General features: G+C 37.0%; 1 protein-coding gene across 1 annotated transcript in view; it reads left to right on the top strand.

The window, feature by feature from the left end:
- The window catches only part of FBXL13 (F-box and leucine rich repeat protein 13), an 82,933-nt gene that overhangs the window by 354 nt on the left and 69,479 nt on the right, over positions 1-13,100 (top strand). The window contains exons 2-6 of the mRNA XM_030480962.1: positions 4,952-5,055; positions 7,526-7,619; positions 8,965-9,029; positions 10,733-10,887; positions 12,273-12,382. Coding sequence (XP_030336822.1) covers positions 4,952-5,055; positions 7,526-7,619; positions 8,965-9,029; positions 10,733-10,887; positions 12,273-12,382 — 528 coding nt within the window. The remainder of the gene's footprint in view (positions 1-4,951; positions 5,056-7,525; positions 7,620-8,964; positions 9,030-10,732; positions 10,888-12,272; positions 12,383-13,100) is intronic.

Raw genomic sequence — 13,100 nt, 5'->3', positions numbered from 1 at the left:
GGTGGGATGGAGCCCTCCCTCTCTCCGCCCAAGGATCCCTCTGATCCCTCAGCAGCGCCGTAGGGGCGGCTCGTTGGGTCCCTCAGCCTTGGTCAGCGTATTTTACACCCTGGCGTGGGGCATGTTTGTGTTCGGCTCCTTGTGCTAATGGCTTGCTTCAGACAGTTTGTGAAAACTTGAAAGATAGAAACAAGATAGAATAAGGTAATTCCACTTCTTAATCCATAATTAAACTCAAATGATGACCGAAATCGTAGAATCAGCTAGGTTGGAAAAGACCTTTAAGATCATCAGGTCCAGCCTTTACCCCAGGACTGCCAAGTCCACCACTAAACCATGTCACTAAGGGCCTCATCTACATGTTTTTTGAACGCTTCCAGGTATGATGACTCAACCACTTCCCTGGGCAGCCAGTTCCAATGCTTGACAACCCTTTTGGTGAAGAAACTTTTCCTAATACCCAATCTAAACCTCCCCTGGTGCAGCTTGAGGCCATTTCCTCTTGTCCTGTCACTTGTTTCTCAGGAAAAGAGACTGACCCCCACCTCACTACAACCTCCTGTCAGGTAGCTGTAGAGAGTGATAAGGTCCCCCCGAGCCTCCTTTTCTCCAGGCTAAACATCCCCAGTTCCCTCAGCCATTCCTCATCAGACTTGTTCTCCAGACCCTTCAACAGCTCCGTTGCCCTTCTCTGGACTCGCTCCAGCACCTCAATGTCTCTCTTGTAGTGAGGGGCCCAGAACTGAACACAGGATTTGAGGTGCAGCCTCACCAGTGCTGTGTACAGGGGGAGATGAAAAACACAGTGAACTGCATTTGTACTTTTACTAGATTTGCATAGTTCTTCAGTTTTAATTATGGAAGCACCTCTAGAATTCAGCTGGATACTTCCCTCCTTTCTGAGCACTCTGTGTGCAATCTGTAGTTCTTAATGGCCTGTCAAAAGTAACGATGGCAGCAGACCACATTTCAGACATTGGTGGCTTAGATGTTTATTGGCCTGGGAATAAGTAAACTTCCATGAAATGTTAGAGAAAAGAACTGTTTGTCACAGCGTGAAGGATGGGGTAGGGTGAGGAGGGGGGAAGGAAAACAGAGTTGGTGGGTTTGCCTTTAGGATTCTGACCCAATTCTCTGTATTTCTTTAGTTTCCCCCATTTATCACATTCACTTTTGCCTACTTCAAAACTTGCAGCTTTTCTGTTTCCTTAAAATAAAGGCACAATGCACAAATACTAAAAAAGAATTTTTAGTAACTTCTAAGCTACTAAAAATAGACTGTGTTTGCAAGTGGCTGCTACAGCCAGGATTTCCATGGGAACATTAATAAAGAAGTCTTGAGACAATTAGAATAATTACAGAGCAGCGCTGCAGGCAGACCTAGTACCTCTCCTCTGAGTCCATCTCTTGATCATTCTTTGGTTTCTTTAAGCACAGAAAAACAAAAGATAAGATGTATTTCTTGATTCTGCACTTCAAAAATAGCTCATATTTACATTTCCAAGCTAAAGTTATAAATACCTTCATAGCAATAGTGACTCTGAGCATCTGAGCATTTCAGTTGTGTCTGATTTTTCACTTTCAGTTCCCATCGAGATTTACTTTTAAACAGTCTCCATAAAAAGTCTGTAATCCTGCAAACACTAGGCTGACTTGTGAAACCATGTTTTGATGAATATCTAGGTGTTGTCAGGATGTAGCAGACTTCAAGGATAGTCTTTCCTGATTAGATGTTCATTAGTCCTGGGTTTTTTGGTCCTGTTTTTCTCAGTCCTGTTTTAGTTAGTTCACCTACACAAGGCCAAAGCTTCTCTGGCTACCAGTTCTCATTGTAAATCACTGTTGTTTCTCAGGTCTCCTGATCCTTTAAGAGATCCTTGTATCTGTTCAGGCTTTTTGATAGTAATACAAGTTTCAATTTGTTAACTAAATACCCATGGAGCTTTGACTAAATACCTGTGGAGTTTGACTATATGGCTTATGGAGCTTGAGTGGCCCTCGTCATACACACTTTGTTAATGATTGGTATGAAATTCTCTCACTTTACAATCCTTTGTCAGCTGCTGTGTGGTTTATTGGTACATGGTTCCTTCAAGTTCCTGCACCTGCAGGGAGCATATCAGAGCCTGGCTGTGGTGTCTTCACTCTGCTCCACTCCGTTCAGTTTATCTTGGCATATGCCAAGGTTTCCTGGGGAACTACCATAGGGTAGATTCCGTGCATATCAGCCGCATTCCATCCTGGAACTCACAGCTGCATTTTCTCCTAAAATATCCTTAATATTGTAATATTGACGATCTAGGGGGATGAGTGGTGGTCTCTAATTTCCCCCAGTATTCCACATGCTTTTTGATAGTTAGTTACTCATTTCACATATAAGTATACTTTCAGTTGTTTAATGCTTATGAATAACTAAAACTTACAAGTTGAGAAGAATTGTTGATGACTCTTTCAGATTATTGAGAGTCTTGGAGAAGCCTAATAGAAATAGCCAGACTTGTACTGGCCTAAGCATCACTGAAGAGTACCTGAATGGGGATTGCAAGACCAAGTCTTACAGTTTATCCCTTATTAAAATTTTATAAAAGAATTCTTGATGGTTAAGCAGAAGCCTTGCTCTTCCAGTATATGGTTGGATAGTTTGGATTTCAGAACGTTGGAAGGATTTCAGAACATCCAAAGGGAAAAAGTTCTTTGTGTTTGGTTGAAAAAGGGGAAAAGAAGGTAAACAAAACTTGAAATAATAAAAAATGGCATTCATATGGCAAACACGTACTAGTTTAATCCAGCAGAGGGAGCAGCCGACCAACGTTGGGATTGGCTTTGGGACATCTGTCCACAGGAAAATTTGTGATGAAAGCCATTTAACTGCCTGTAAAGTGTTTAGGATGTTATTATATCTCTTGAATTGTAATGATAAGTGATGGACTTATAATGTTTTCTTAATATAGTTAACCATCAAGATATACATTGCAAATCACATTTTTGTTAAGATTGAAGAGATGCTAAGGTTGGAATCAGTGTGTTGATTAGTGTTTTAAATATTCAGGGTGTCTGAACTGGAGACAGTTGCCTTTCATTGTGCCTGTGCATAAATAAAAATTCTTCTTTTATATCGACTTTTCATATTGATCTTAAATTAGAATCATGGAATCATTTAATGGTCTGGTTTGAAAGGAGCATTCAAATGTCATCTAGTCCTACCCCTGCCATGGGCAGGGACATCTCTCACTAGATGAGGTTGCTTAACGTCCTGTCCAGCCTGACTTTGAACACTTCCAATGATGGGGCATCCACAGCTTCCGTTCTACAACCTTTAAACATTCCTTCCAGTTTACATTATTTTCTGAGTCTGTTTCTACAGTGTTCTGCTCAGCACATGGAAGGCCCCTCTAGCATGCTGAAGTTCCCAGGCTGCTCCCTCTCCCTGCCTGCCCTGCTCCCTGCCACTACAGAGCGAGGCCCTACTTGACCGAGCACCTTTTCCTGCCTCTATTGTTGTGCGTGGCTTTTGCTCTATATCCATAGCATGGTTTTGATTTAGAGACTTCCTCTTTTCCCTTAACCTCCCACTGTGCTTCCTGAAAAGAATTCAAGCACATGCTCCACATTAATTTATTAATAGCAAGAGGCCATGTGTTGAGAGTAGTATTGCATCAGTTGAGTTTGTACAGTGAGTAAACCATTATATTGTTGTGTTGTCTTGATCCATCAAACATGTAGCAGTTGCTTCAGGTATTTCCTAGTTTTAAAATTTAGTTTTGTATTTATATAAACCAGTTGTATTACAGTGATAATAAGTCAGAATCAATGTGGATGTTAGAAAACAAAGAAAGTATTTCTACTCAGTGAATACATAGCTGAAAGGCCATGGGTTGGGAAGTTGAACGTAAGTGAATGATGAGATTGGGTGGTCAGAATTTTGGTGATGAGTTTATAGAGGCCAGAGCAGACTTTGAATGGCAAAATTAAGATGTGTACCATCTAACTGCACCATAGAGAGTGGCGGTAGTGAAAAGTAGGCAGAGGCAAAGAAAAACATTTCTCTAAGTGCCAGCGCTGAAGGAAAATGTAAAAACTCAGGTACTGGTTTTGTGGTAACTAGTCAAAGGTAGTTTCTTTGTAACAGACAGAAGGAAATGCAAAAAAGAGAGTGTGTCCCAGGACAGAATCTTCTGCAGTAATATAGATTAATGTCTAGTTAAAGATATACAGTCAGGTTTTGAAATTTCTACCTGACACAGAAACTTCTAGTTCATAGTTTCCGTTAAATATTCACTTAAAAAACTGTGATTTGCCTGTGTACTTTTAAAAATCAATATACTTTGGATATTCTCACTGTATGCGAGCTTACAATCCAGAAATAAATGATCTATGTCCTTTAGCTAAAGACAGCTAAAGGACAAATGAGGAAAAATGGTTCATCAGCTATTATGCATTAATACTAACAGATAATGCAAAATAGTGTGATAATGCAATCCTGAAAAGTAAATCTTTCTTAAAACTGCATTTTGCATTTGGTACTGGATATAAGATCAATTTCTGGCCACGCTTCCCATTCAACATACTCCTTACTTCACAGGATTAATCTTGTTTTAAACTCTGGTTTATAAATAAATAAAATGATCCAATATTCTATATATTCTTTCTTTAATGCACACTGAAAGTAATGCAATTTTTAGTAGGAATTGTTAAAGAAATACCACATATTTTATTACTATCCTAAACCCAGTGCTTTGAAGTCTAGCAAGTGAAATACGCTGATACATGCAATATTACCTTTAAAACTTGAATGAAAGGAAAGGTAAGTGATAAAAAGAGATGCCTCTGTTTTACAGTTTTAAAAGATGTGGGTAAACTTGTGTTTATTTTAACAGTTTCATATCTAGATGTTACTTTGCTGTTACTTTGCTGTTAACACAAGGGCATTAATTTGCCGTTTCTTTTGCAGGTGCTGCTTTGTGCTGTAATTGGTATGCGCCCAGAAGATCCACTTAAGTTTTTAGAAGAAAAGCTCAGAGAAATAATGGAAAAGGGATTAGATACTGTCTTATGGTACATACGAAATGATCGTGTGTGTGCTCTGGGGTTTAGAATATTGAACTTGGACTTTTAGAACATGCTAATGGCACAGCACCTGTTTAGGTGGCAAGTTAAATGTTAATACTGTGTTTTTTTCAAATATTAATGGCATATGATATTGCAAATACAGTAAGACAATATCTTTTAGAACATGGAAAATATTTTTCGTTTGATATCTGTGGGTTTTTTTGTCTACAGAATATGTAATGAATATAACCTCTACTTAATGTTCCTCTTTGTTTGCTTACTGTACTAAACCCTTGCTTTTGTGGTAATCAAAACTGAGGTAGTGTTACTTTGTTATAACTTCATTGCTGACCGTGGATATTTACCTATATGAACCAGGGATGTGGCCTTCAAACACTGAGTCATTAATTGTAGTGTTTCTCATTTTAACTCTTCTCTCTGTGTTCTTTCACCCTTTTAAGTTAAGTCATCACAGCATGAGCTAAAAAAGACTAAGGATTTCGTTCTTTTTACACTGGTATCTTATAAAATACTGTGATTGACTTAAATGGGAGAAGGTTTTAGTCTCTGAAATATGTGCTATAGGCTAAAAAATGCCATCTGAATTTTTAAACATATGTTTCACAGCAAGTGCTTTTTCTCAGACTTGTTGGTGCTTTTAGACCATTGTTAGAAAAAAAGCCCTTGATTAATTTATATTTAGTCTGTACCTGACAAAGGAGAGAAAATATGTGTGTGTATTCTTAGCTTACTGTGCAGAAAACAAGACACAAAGTGTTAAATTAGTTTTGAATATTGTAAAATAATATGTTCTTACCTTTTTGGGAGCATGTTCATTACTGTTAGTGCAGGTCCTGTCAACGTTACTTCCCTTCTTGCTTTAATTTGCACATATGATGAAGTAATTTCATGGTTCAGGTGTGTTTCAAGATAAGTTGTGTTGTGTAGATATGCCATCCTTGAGTTTTCTACATTCTGGTCCATTGAAAGTTTTGAATATCAGGAAGAAAGCTCCAGTTGGTGCAGAGGGAAGAGCAACAAGCTATAAGAGTATTTACATTGACATGAATCACTGAGAAGATGGAATACCCTCTTTTTTTACTCGCTGGACTTCATCCAAGAATGCAGTTTCATTTGTAGCTGTCACAGTTGTGCAGTAATCAAGCCTGATGTTTTAGGATATCATCAGGATTAATGAAGCTGCAAGAAAACTTTAAATATTGAGAACTTCTACTAAGATTATAGTGTAAACAAATAAGAAAAAAGATGAACAAAATTTCATACCACTCAGAATGCCTGGAGGCCAGAACTGCTGGGGAGTGAGCGAGCTTTGTACAGGAAGGAGATGGAAAGTCTTAGTTCCGTATGAGTTCAGTTCTGTGTTACATGTAAAGTCTCTACAATATAACGTTTTAGAGTTCACGTTAAGTAGGTGTGCTGTCACTAATGCAACCTTTTAGTGAGGGACTTCAGTTGAGATACTGATTTCTGTAAAACGCCTCACCATTGTCAGAAAATTGCAGTGTTCATCACTGAATCAAAACTGACGCCAGAAGATGCTGCTGATCTATTTAGATGGGAGCTAGAAAACCTTAGAGAATGAGAATTGGAAAAAAGAGGGAAGGCAGTATAATGGGCAAATGGTTAATGTGGGAAAATCGGCATCTTTTGCAATGCAAAGAGGCTGTACTTTCAAAGGGCTAGCCAGGGAGGTACTTACCTTGCCTTTGTGTTCTGTGCAGTTGTCACTTCTGGTTGAAGTTTCAGTAGGAGGTGGATAATAATTCCTTAATCTTTGGGCCCACTGAAGCAGAGATCTCTGGAGTTGTCTGGACCCCCAGTTACTCTGCGTGCGCTCATAGATTGACTTTATTGTTTACTTTAAATTATTTATGATGTGTTTCCTAGAAGTTGAAAACTGACTTGATTTTGCTTTTAATTTTGGTCCTCTGGTAAATACTTTTTATTGCAATATTTTTCATGGAATTATAATGCAGCACAGTCATTTTTGATTTATTCGGCTCTTGCAATATGTCTTCTTTTTCTGTAACGAAAACAGAAGTTTACTTCCCTAGACTTGGCATGGCCTATCTGCAACAGCAGGAAACATTGCTCCAGCTACTGACAGCTTGAAATGGCTGTTCAGTTATTATTAAGATGAGAAACAAAATAGTATAATCTGATAGGAAATGTCCAAGGTAGATATTGCATGGAATGTTTCAAGCTCTGATGTACAGAGTATTTCAATGTAGCTCTATGAGTAGCAATAATATTAATATAATAATTAATTTTTATATTTTGTAAACATTTAAAAATGGCTGCTCTAGGTGTTTGTAATGAAAGTGACATAGATCATAATCTTTTAATAGTAACATTACAAAACTGTAACTGTAACTAATCTAGTAGGTACAGAGAAAAGATGCATTTTCTTTTGGGGATACTAATATGGTTAATATAATGTACTTCTCTTTTAAAGGTGTATGTGTGCTGATCTATCTTTACACCCAAAATTTAAGAGGATTTCAGAAACGTACCTGAACACTGTTTTTGGACTAGATGTTGAACAACTGGTAAAAATAATTGAAAAATTGCAATAACTCTATGCTGTGAACACGTTTTCTAATACAGAATACTCATACCCTGTTTTTAAGTTTTCTCATGTTACTCTTCTATAGCTAATGTGAGGAATATGGTAATTTGCTTTTCTTTCTATTGACACTGATTTGTATCCAAAACCTAATACCATCAGAGGTGAGCATCTAGGCATGTAGTAGGGAACAAGTAGTCAAGTATTTGATCATAATTTAAAGAGAGTTCCACATAAATATGAGCCTAGTTTCAATAGCATAGTTTTTTCTATGCATTATTTAGTTTTACTTAGGCCAGTTGCTAAAATTACACTTGAATCAATAAATCTTGGAAAGTGCTATAAATGCTAACAATGAATAGTTACAGCATTACTGTACATGAAGCATGAGGAGGTGAACATTTTGGTTTTACTGATCCAAAAAGTCACCTACAGTGAAGAAAAACTGTTATTTTATGACATTCAAGGGAGAAAGGTGCTGTATGATCATGCAAGGAAGCGGTCTCAGCAATTTACTCAGTAAGTTGGCATGCAGTGTGACCAGATTTTCCTCTTAATTATTTCTGTATAACTGTACTCAATTTGTCTTAATCTATCTGTACTGTGAGTTTACTGCATTTTCATTTCAGCTGTTTCCTCTATTACAAACCACTTAAATACTATCAATCTGAAAGTGGAAAGGTCGATTTATACAGTATATGTATAAATATGCAAACAGGTTGCAGTCGAATCCTCTTACAGATTTTCTTAGGAGTAAGAGCAATAAATAAGATAATCCCCAGTATTTCCTGAGGCCCAATTGCTATTTGTATTTTCAAAGGACCATATTTTACTTTACAGAGATATTCTTGGCTCATAGTCTTGCACAGTTTTGGTTTTGTAGAAGTTCAAACAGGTTTATTAAAATACCAATGAATTAGAGTAATGTAAATAGTTTACATAGCAATGGATCATAAAAATATTTTTGCAAAGAGTAACTAAAGTATTTGTTTAATATGCTAAATTGCTGGATACAGCTGATCAGTAAAAGAGTGGATATGCGGGATGAAGGATGGAATTTCAGTTATTGAACTTTCCCTCAAGCACACATACTATTTCTGTTACATATGCTAATTTAGTTTTTCCTTTAACTTCTGTGTGTAAAACCAGAAGCGTAATTTGGTAGCAAAAACCAGAAAATTATGCTTGAACATTCATCTCTTTAGAATAGATACCTTAATTTGGACCAATCAACACGGATAATACAAGATTTCAACCTTTCGTCTGATTTCTAAATATTCATAATACAGCACTGTTTTGTGTGGTAATGTCACAAATGATTTGTTTAGGTAACTGAAGAATGTGCCAAAGCATGGGGCTTTTACAGCAGAAACTTAATGAAGGTGTATTTTGGGTAAGTATATGCATTTTACATATACCTCAGGAACACCTTAGGAAAAAATATTTTACCAAAGCAATATTTATGTAGTTCCATAGTTTGGGGGAGGAAAAGGTTTTCATTTTAATAGATCAATGTGAAGAGGTTAGAAACTTTGTTTTGCCTTGATTTTTCTTCAGCAGTGTTGTTCTGTGTTAAAAATAGTCAATTCTGAGTTCCTGCCTGTTCCAGGCTGAACAAAGGCCTTTGACATTTCTGTACTTTAATCAACATTATTTACTAGTAATATGGTAGTATGCCCAGGAATAAAAGGATAACTTGTGTTTGGTTCTGAAAGTAAGAGATCTGCATTCTCTTCTGCTTTTTCTTAGGTTTCCCTTATGCTTGTGATTAGGTCACTTATGCTTTATGTAATCCAATTTCCCCTTTTAAAAGTGGGGATACTCCATGGCTGTGTTTGAAAATATAATCACAATAAACGAACATGTTCACTAATTTCTTTGTTGTAGGCATGTGTATCAAAATTTAATGATTCTCCATTTAGAATAGAGAAGTTTGGGCTACTTTTTGTTTTAAAAAGCATGCAATGCTGATTATATAGGAAGCACAACTCTGCCAGGAATACTGGTGTAAATCCTTACCAAGCATCACAGAATCACAGAATTGGTAGGGAGGTGGAGATTTTCAAGCTATACTGTGATTAGCCTTGGTGAACACTTGCCTAGGCTGTTTTCAGCCATCTTAAGAATCGCAGGTGTTGGAGATAATGACAATCTCTGCAGGCACTTCATTCCAGTACTGCATAATCCCTTCTACTAGAAATATTTCCCTAATAGCTGAGCCTTCCTTGCTATAAAAGAACCCCCCCCCTCCTTTTTTTAATTTTTGTCTTATACACCAGGGACATGGAAGATTATTCCTTTTTCCTTTACAGCAGCATTATGATGATTGCCTGAGCTAACAGTTTGGTTTAATTATCACAGAAGTTGGACTGGAACAGTAGAATGTTCCATTTATAATTGATCCCAACTATATGAAATGAAATTACTTTTTTTTTTTTTAATTTGAAATGAGGGAGATTTTGGTAAATGAGAGTAGTCATAAAATCTCATTTATTCATAGTCTTTCCAGCAAATCAGGTGCAGAGAGACAGAGTATTTTAATATATCAGTAACATATGATTCATTTGAAATACTTTTTTTTGTTCTGAATCTTATTATTTCTTATTACTTAGCTTAGAAGAGAATTTTTTTAAACAAAGTTTAGAATTGTTAAGATATAAATGGAATTTATATTCTATTACATTAATTTTTATTTGTATTGCCAAGAAAATGTAAGTAGCATTTGAGTAAATGAATGCATCTAGCACTTTTAAATTATTTTCTATAAACACTCAAGTGTCATCTCTTAATACAGATCTATATATTAAAGTATAGCTGACAGCGGCAGGAGAATATGATGGTGGAAGCAAGCAAGCTTTTATTACTCATTACTGTAGAATATTACAAACAAATAGAAATTTTATTAAAATGAGTGGGTTACTACTGAAAAATATAATGCATATTTTATATATAAATAACAAACATCAGTTTTATTCAGAAGTTTATATTGATGAGTCTGACTGCTTTGTAATTTACAGCAAATTGCAGAGTTTTATAGATTCTCCTTCATTCAGGCCAGAATCCACATTAAATTACTCATTCTGATTTCCATTTCAGAGGATGGTTAAAATATCACCTGCTGAAAAAGAATAAAAGAAAGAAGGCAGAGCAGAAGGTGGCTTTAGCTGTAGACCATTATAACATGCAAATAGTAAGAGTTATTATACAGAAGTGGAGCGTGTGGGTGCACATTCACAAGCAAAAAAAGACATGTAAGTCTGTATAGCTGCTGTGCATGAGACAAAAAATATGTTGTATAAAAGAAAACTGTGCTGTATACATTAAATATATTTGGTCCACAATTCATCCAACTATCTTTTTGCAGGATACCATTCATTGTTTGACCTGTGGTAACTTGATGCCATGAATGCCATGAGAGGCAGTTCCCTCTATTCTTTGTTAGGACGGATGGTGCTGGTGCTCTTCTCTAAAGATTGAGCAGTGACGCTGATGCAAAGGAGGCTTGGGAGGTGTAAGGGAAATGAAGCGTACGTCAGAAGCACAGGGTGGAGTGAATCGGGATGCTTTTCTGGGAGGTGAAGAGTGCAATGATAGGGATAAAACAGAAGGGATCACAGAGTTGGAGTCTTGGCTTCAGTTAGAGGGAATGCATGATGAGAGGTGGGGAAGGAGTGAAGATCAAAATAAAACTAAAAAAATAAGAAGACAGAAAAAAAATACTGTGTTCTTTCTCCCTGGGACTTCATGTTCCATGGATCCTGCGGGTATGGGGTTTTTAAATGTCTCCACACAGCAGCAGCTGTGAACATAGAGACTGTTAACCTGAGTCCACCCAGACAGAAGTTTCATAAAAGTAAAGAATGGGCCAAAACCACTACCTGTAGCTTTGAGTTTGAGCTCAGGCAGTTATGTGTGATTCAAATATTCCTCTTACAGAGCCAGAGGCTCAAGCTGTTGTCTCACTCTCCTAAGCAGTTTTCAGAGACTTCTTTTTCTTTTATATTCTCTTCTAAATGTTACTTTTAGCCAAGGCACCTTTTGTTAATTTTAAACTCACAGAAGCGGAGGAGGAGACAACTAAAAGGCATAGTTACACAATTCCTTCCAAACTTTTCTTCGAAGTAATTTTTAAAAATGCTTACATTAATTCATAGTGAACACGTGCTCTTTCATAACCTGCTTTACTGTTCTTTGTACATTTAACACTGGTGTAACACTTAGCACTTGACTTTGCTGAATTTATTCTTACAGTGTTTGACTTCTATGCCATCTGAAACATTATTAAAGTTTTGTTATTCTATTTTATTTCACTGAGGTCTGTATACATCTGGCATCTCCAAGCTCTGTGCAATTGTTGGGTAATTTGGCAGATCAAACTGTAGATCGGTAATGGCTTACACACAACTCTGACACATTGAAAATATGTCATGTTTATCCCTTGCCAGCTATCTTGAAATCCTATTGCAATGGTCTTAGTTATATCTATTGTAAAAGGTTGTTATTTATTTCCTTACAGAACTTGAATTGATTATCTATTTTGTTGAAATGTATTTTGATAGCCATTCATCTAAAGCACTTAAATGACATACTACTTACTTGTGGTCCTCAAGTTGGTTATAATTATGTATATTTTCAGTGGCAGTGAAGAGATTGCAACAGATCTTTAATAAATTATATTTAAATGCTGTCATGAAGGCTTGGCATGCAGAGGCCCACAGTTCTTCAGAAACAAAAGCATATTTTGAGGTATGCAGTATAATACTTCATATATAGTAAGCTTAGTGATTAAAAATTAACTTCATTAATTCCAACTGGAAAACCAGCACTATCAATATTAAATGAAGCATTTTAGTGTACTGCTACTGATACTATTCTTTAGTACTGATGGTGTTATGGACAGCAGATCATTACCTCTGTAGACTACAAGTAAAAGTCTGGTCATATCTTAAGCAGCAAAAGGGGTTGAATGTAATTGTATATTATCAATGATCTAGCTGGATTGGATCAGGTAGCTCATGTCTTAGGGGTAGTATTACCAGTTGAGATGATCACCAGTAAAGATGATGCCTCTGGATCCCTGCCACCAGAATCCAAGAGGTATAGATTCCTGCACAGTGAGGAGAAGGCTCAGTAACCTCATCTCCTCCTCAGAAGCATGGGGTAGCCAAAATGATGGTCACCTGAGAGTAGGCAGCACATGGATAGCCTCCTATGCCCCCTGCCAGCAGCCCTGTCTGGTCTCACTGTGAAAAACGGGCCTTTTCTCATTTCTGGGAAGGTTTCTGCTGCCAAGGAAGAGAATGCTATAGCTTGATGCTCAGCAGATACCATGTGGGAAATGGGAGAGATGGAAGCTGTAAGACTCAGATGCTGCTAATAGCATGGGGTTCCAAAATCATGCTCCCACTGTTTGGGTCCTTTTCCTTGGCCTTCTGTAGGATGGCCAGAACGGAAACCAGCTGGG

This window comes from Strigops habroptila, chromosome 3 (genome assembly GCF_004027225.2).
Source record: "Strigops habroptila isolate Jane chromosome 3, bStrHab1.2.pri, whole genome shotgun sequence".
In the NCBI taxonomy this organism is placed as follows: Eukaryota; Metazoa; Chordata; class Aves; order Psittaciformes; family Psittacidae; genus Strigops; species Strigops habroptila.
Note: the sequence above shows the minus strand (reverse complement) of the source record. Positions and strands in the feature narration are given on the sequence as shown.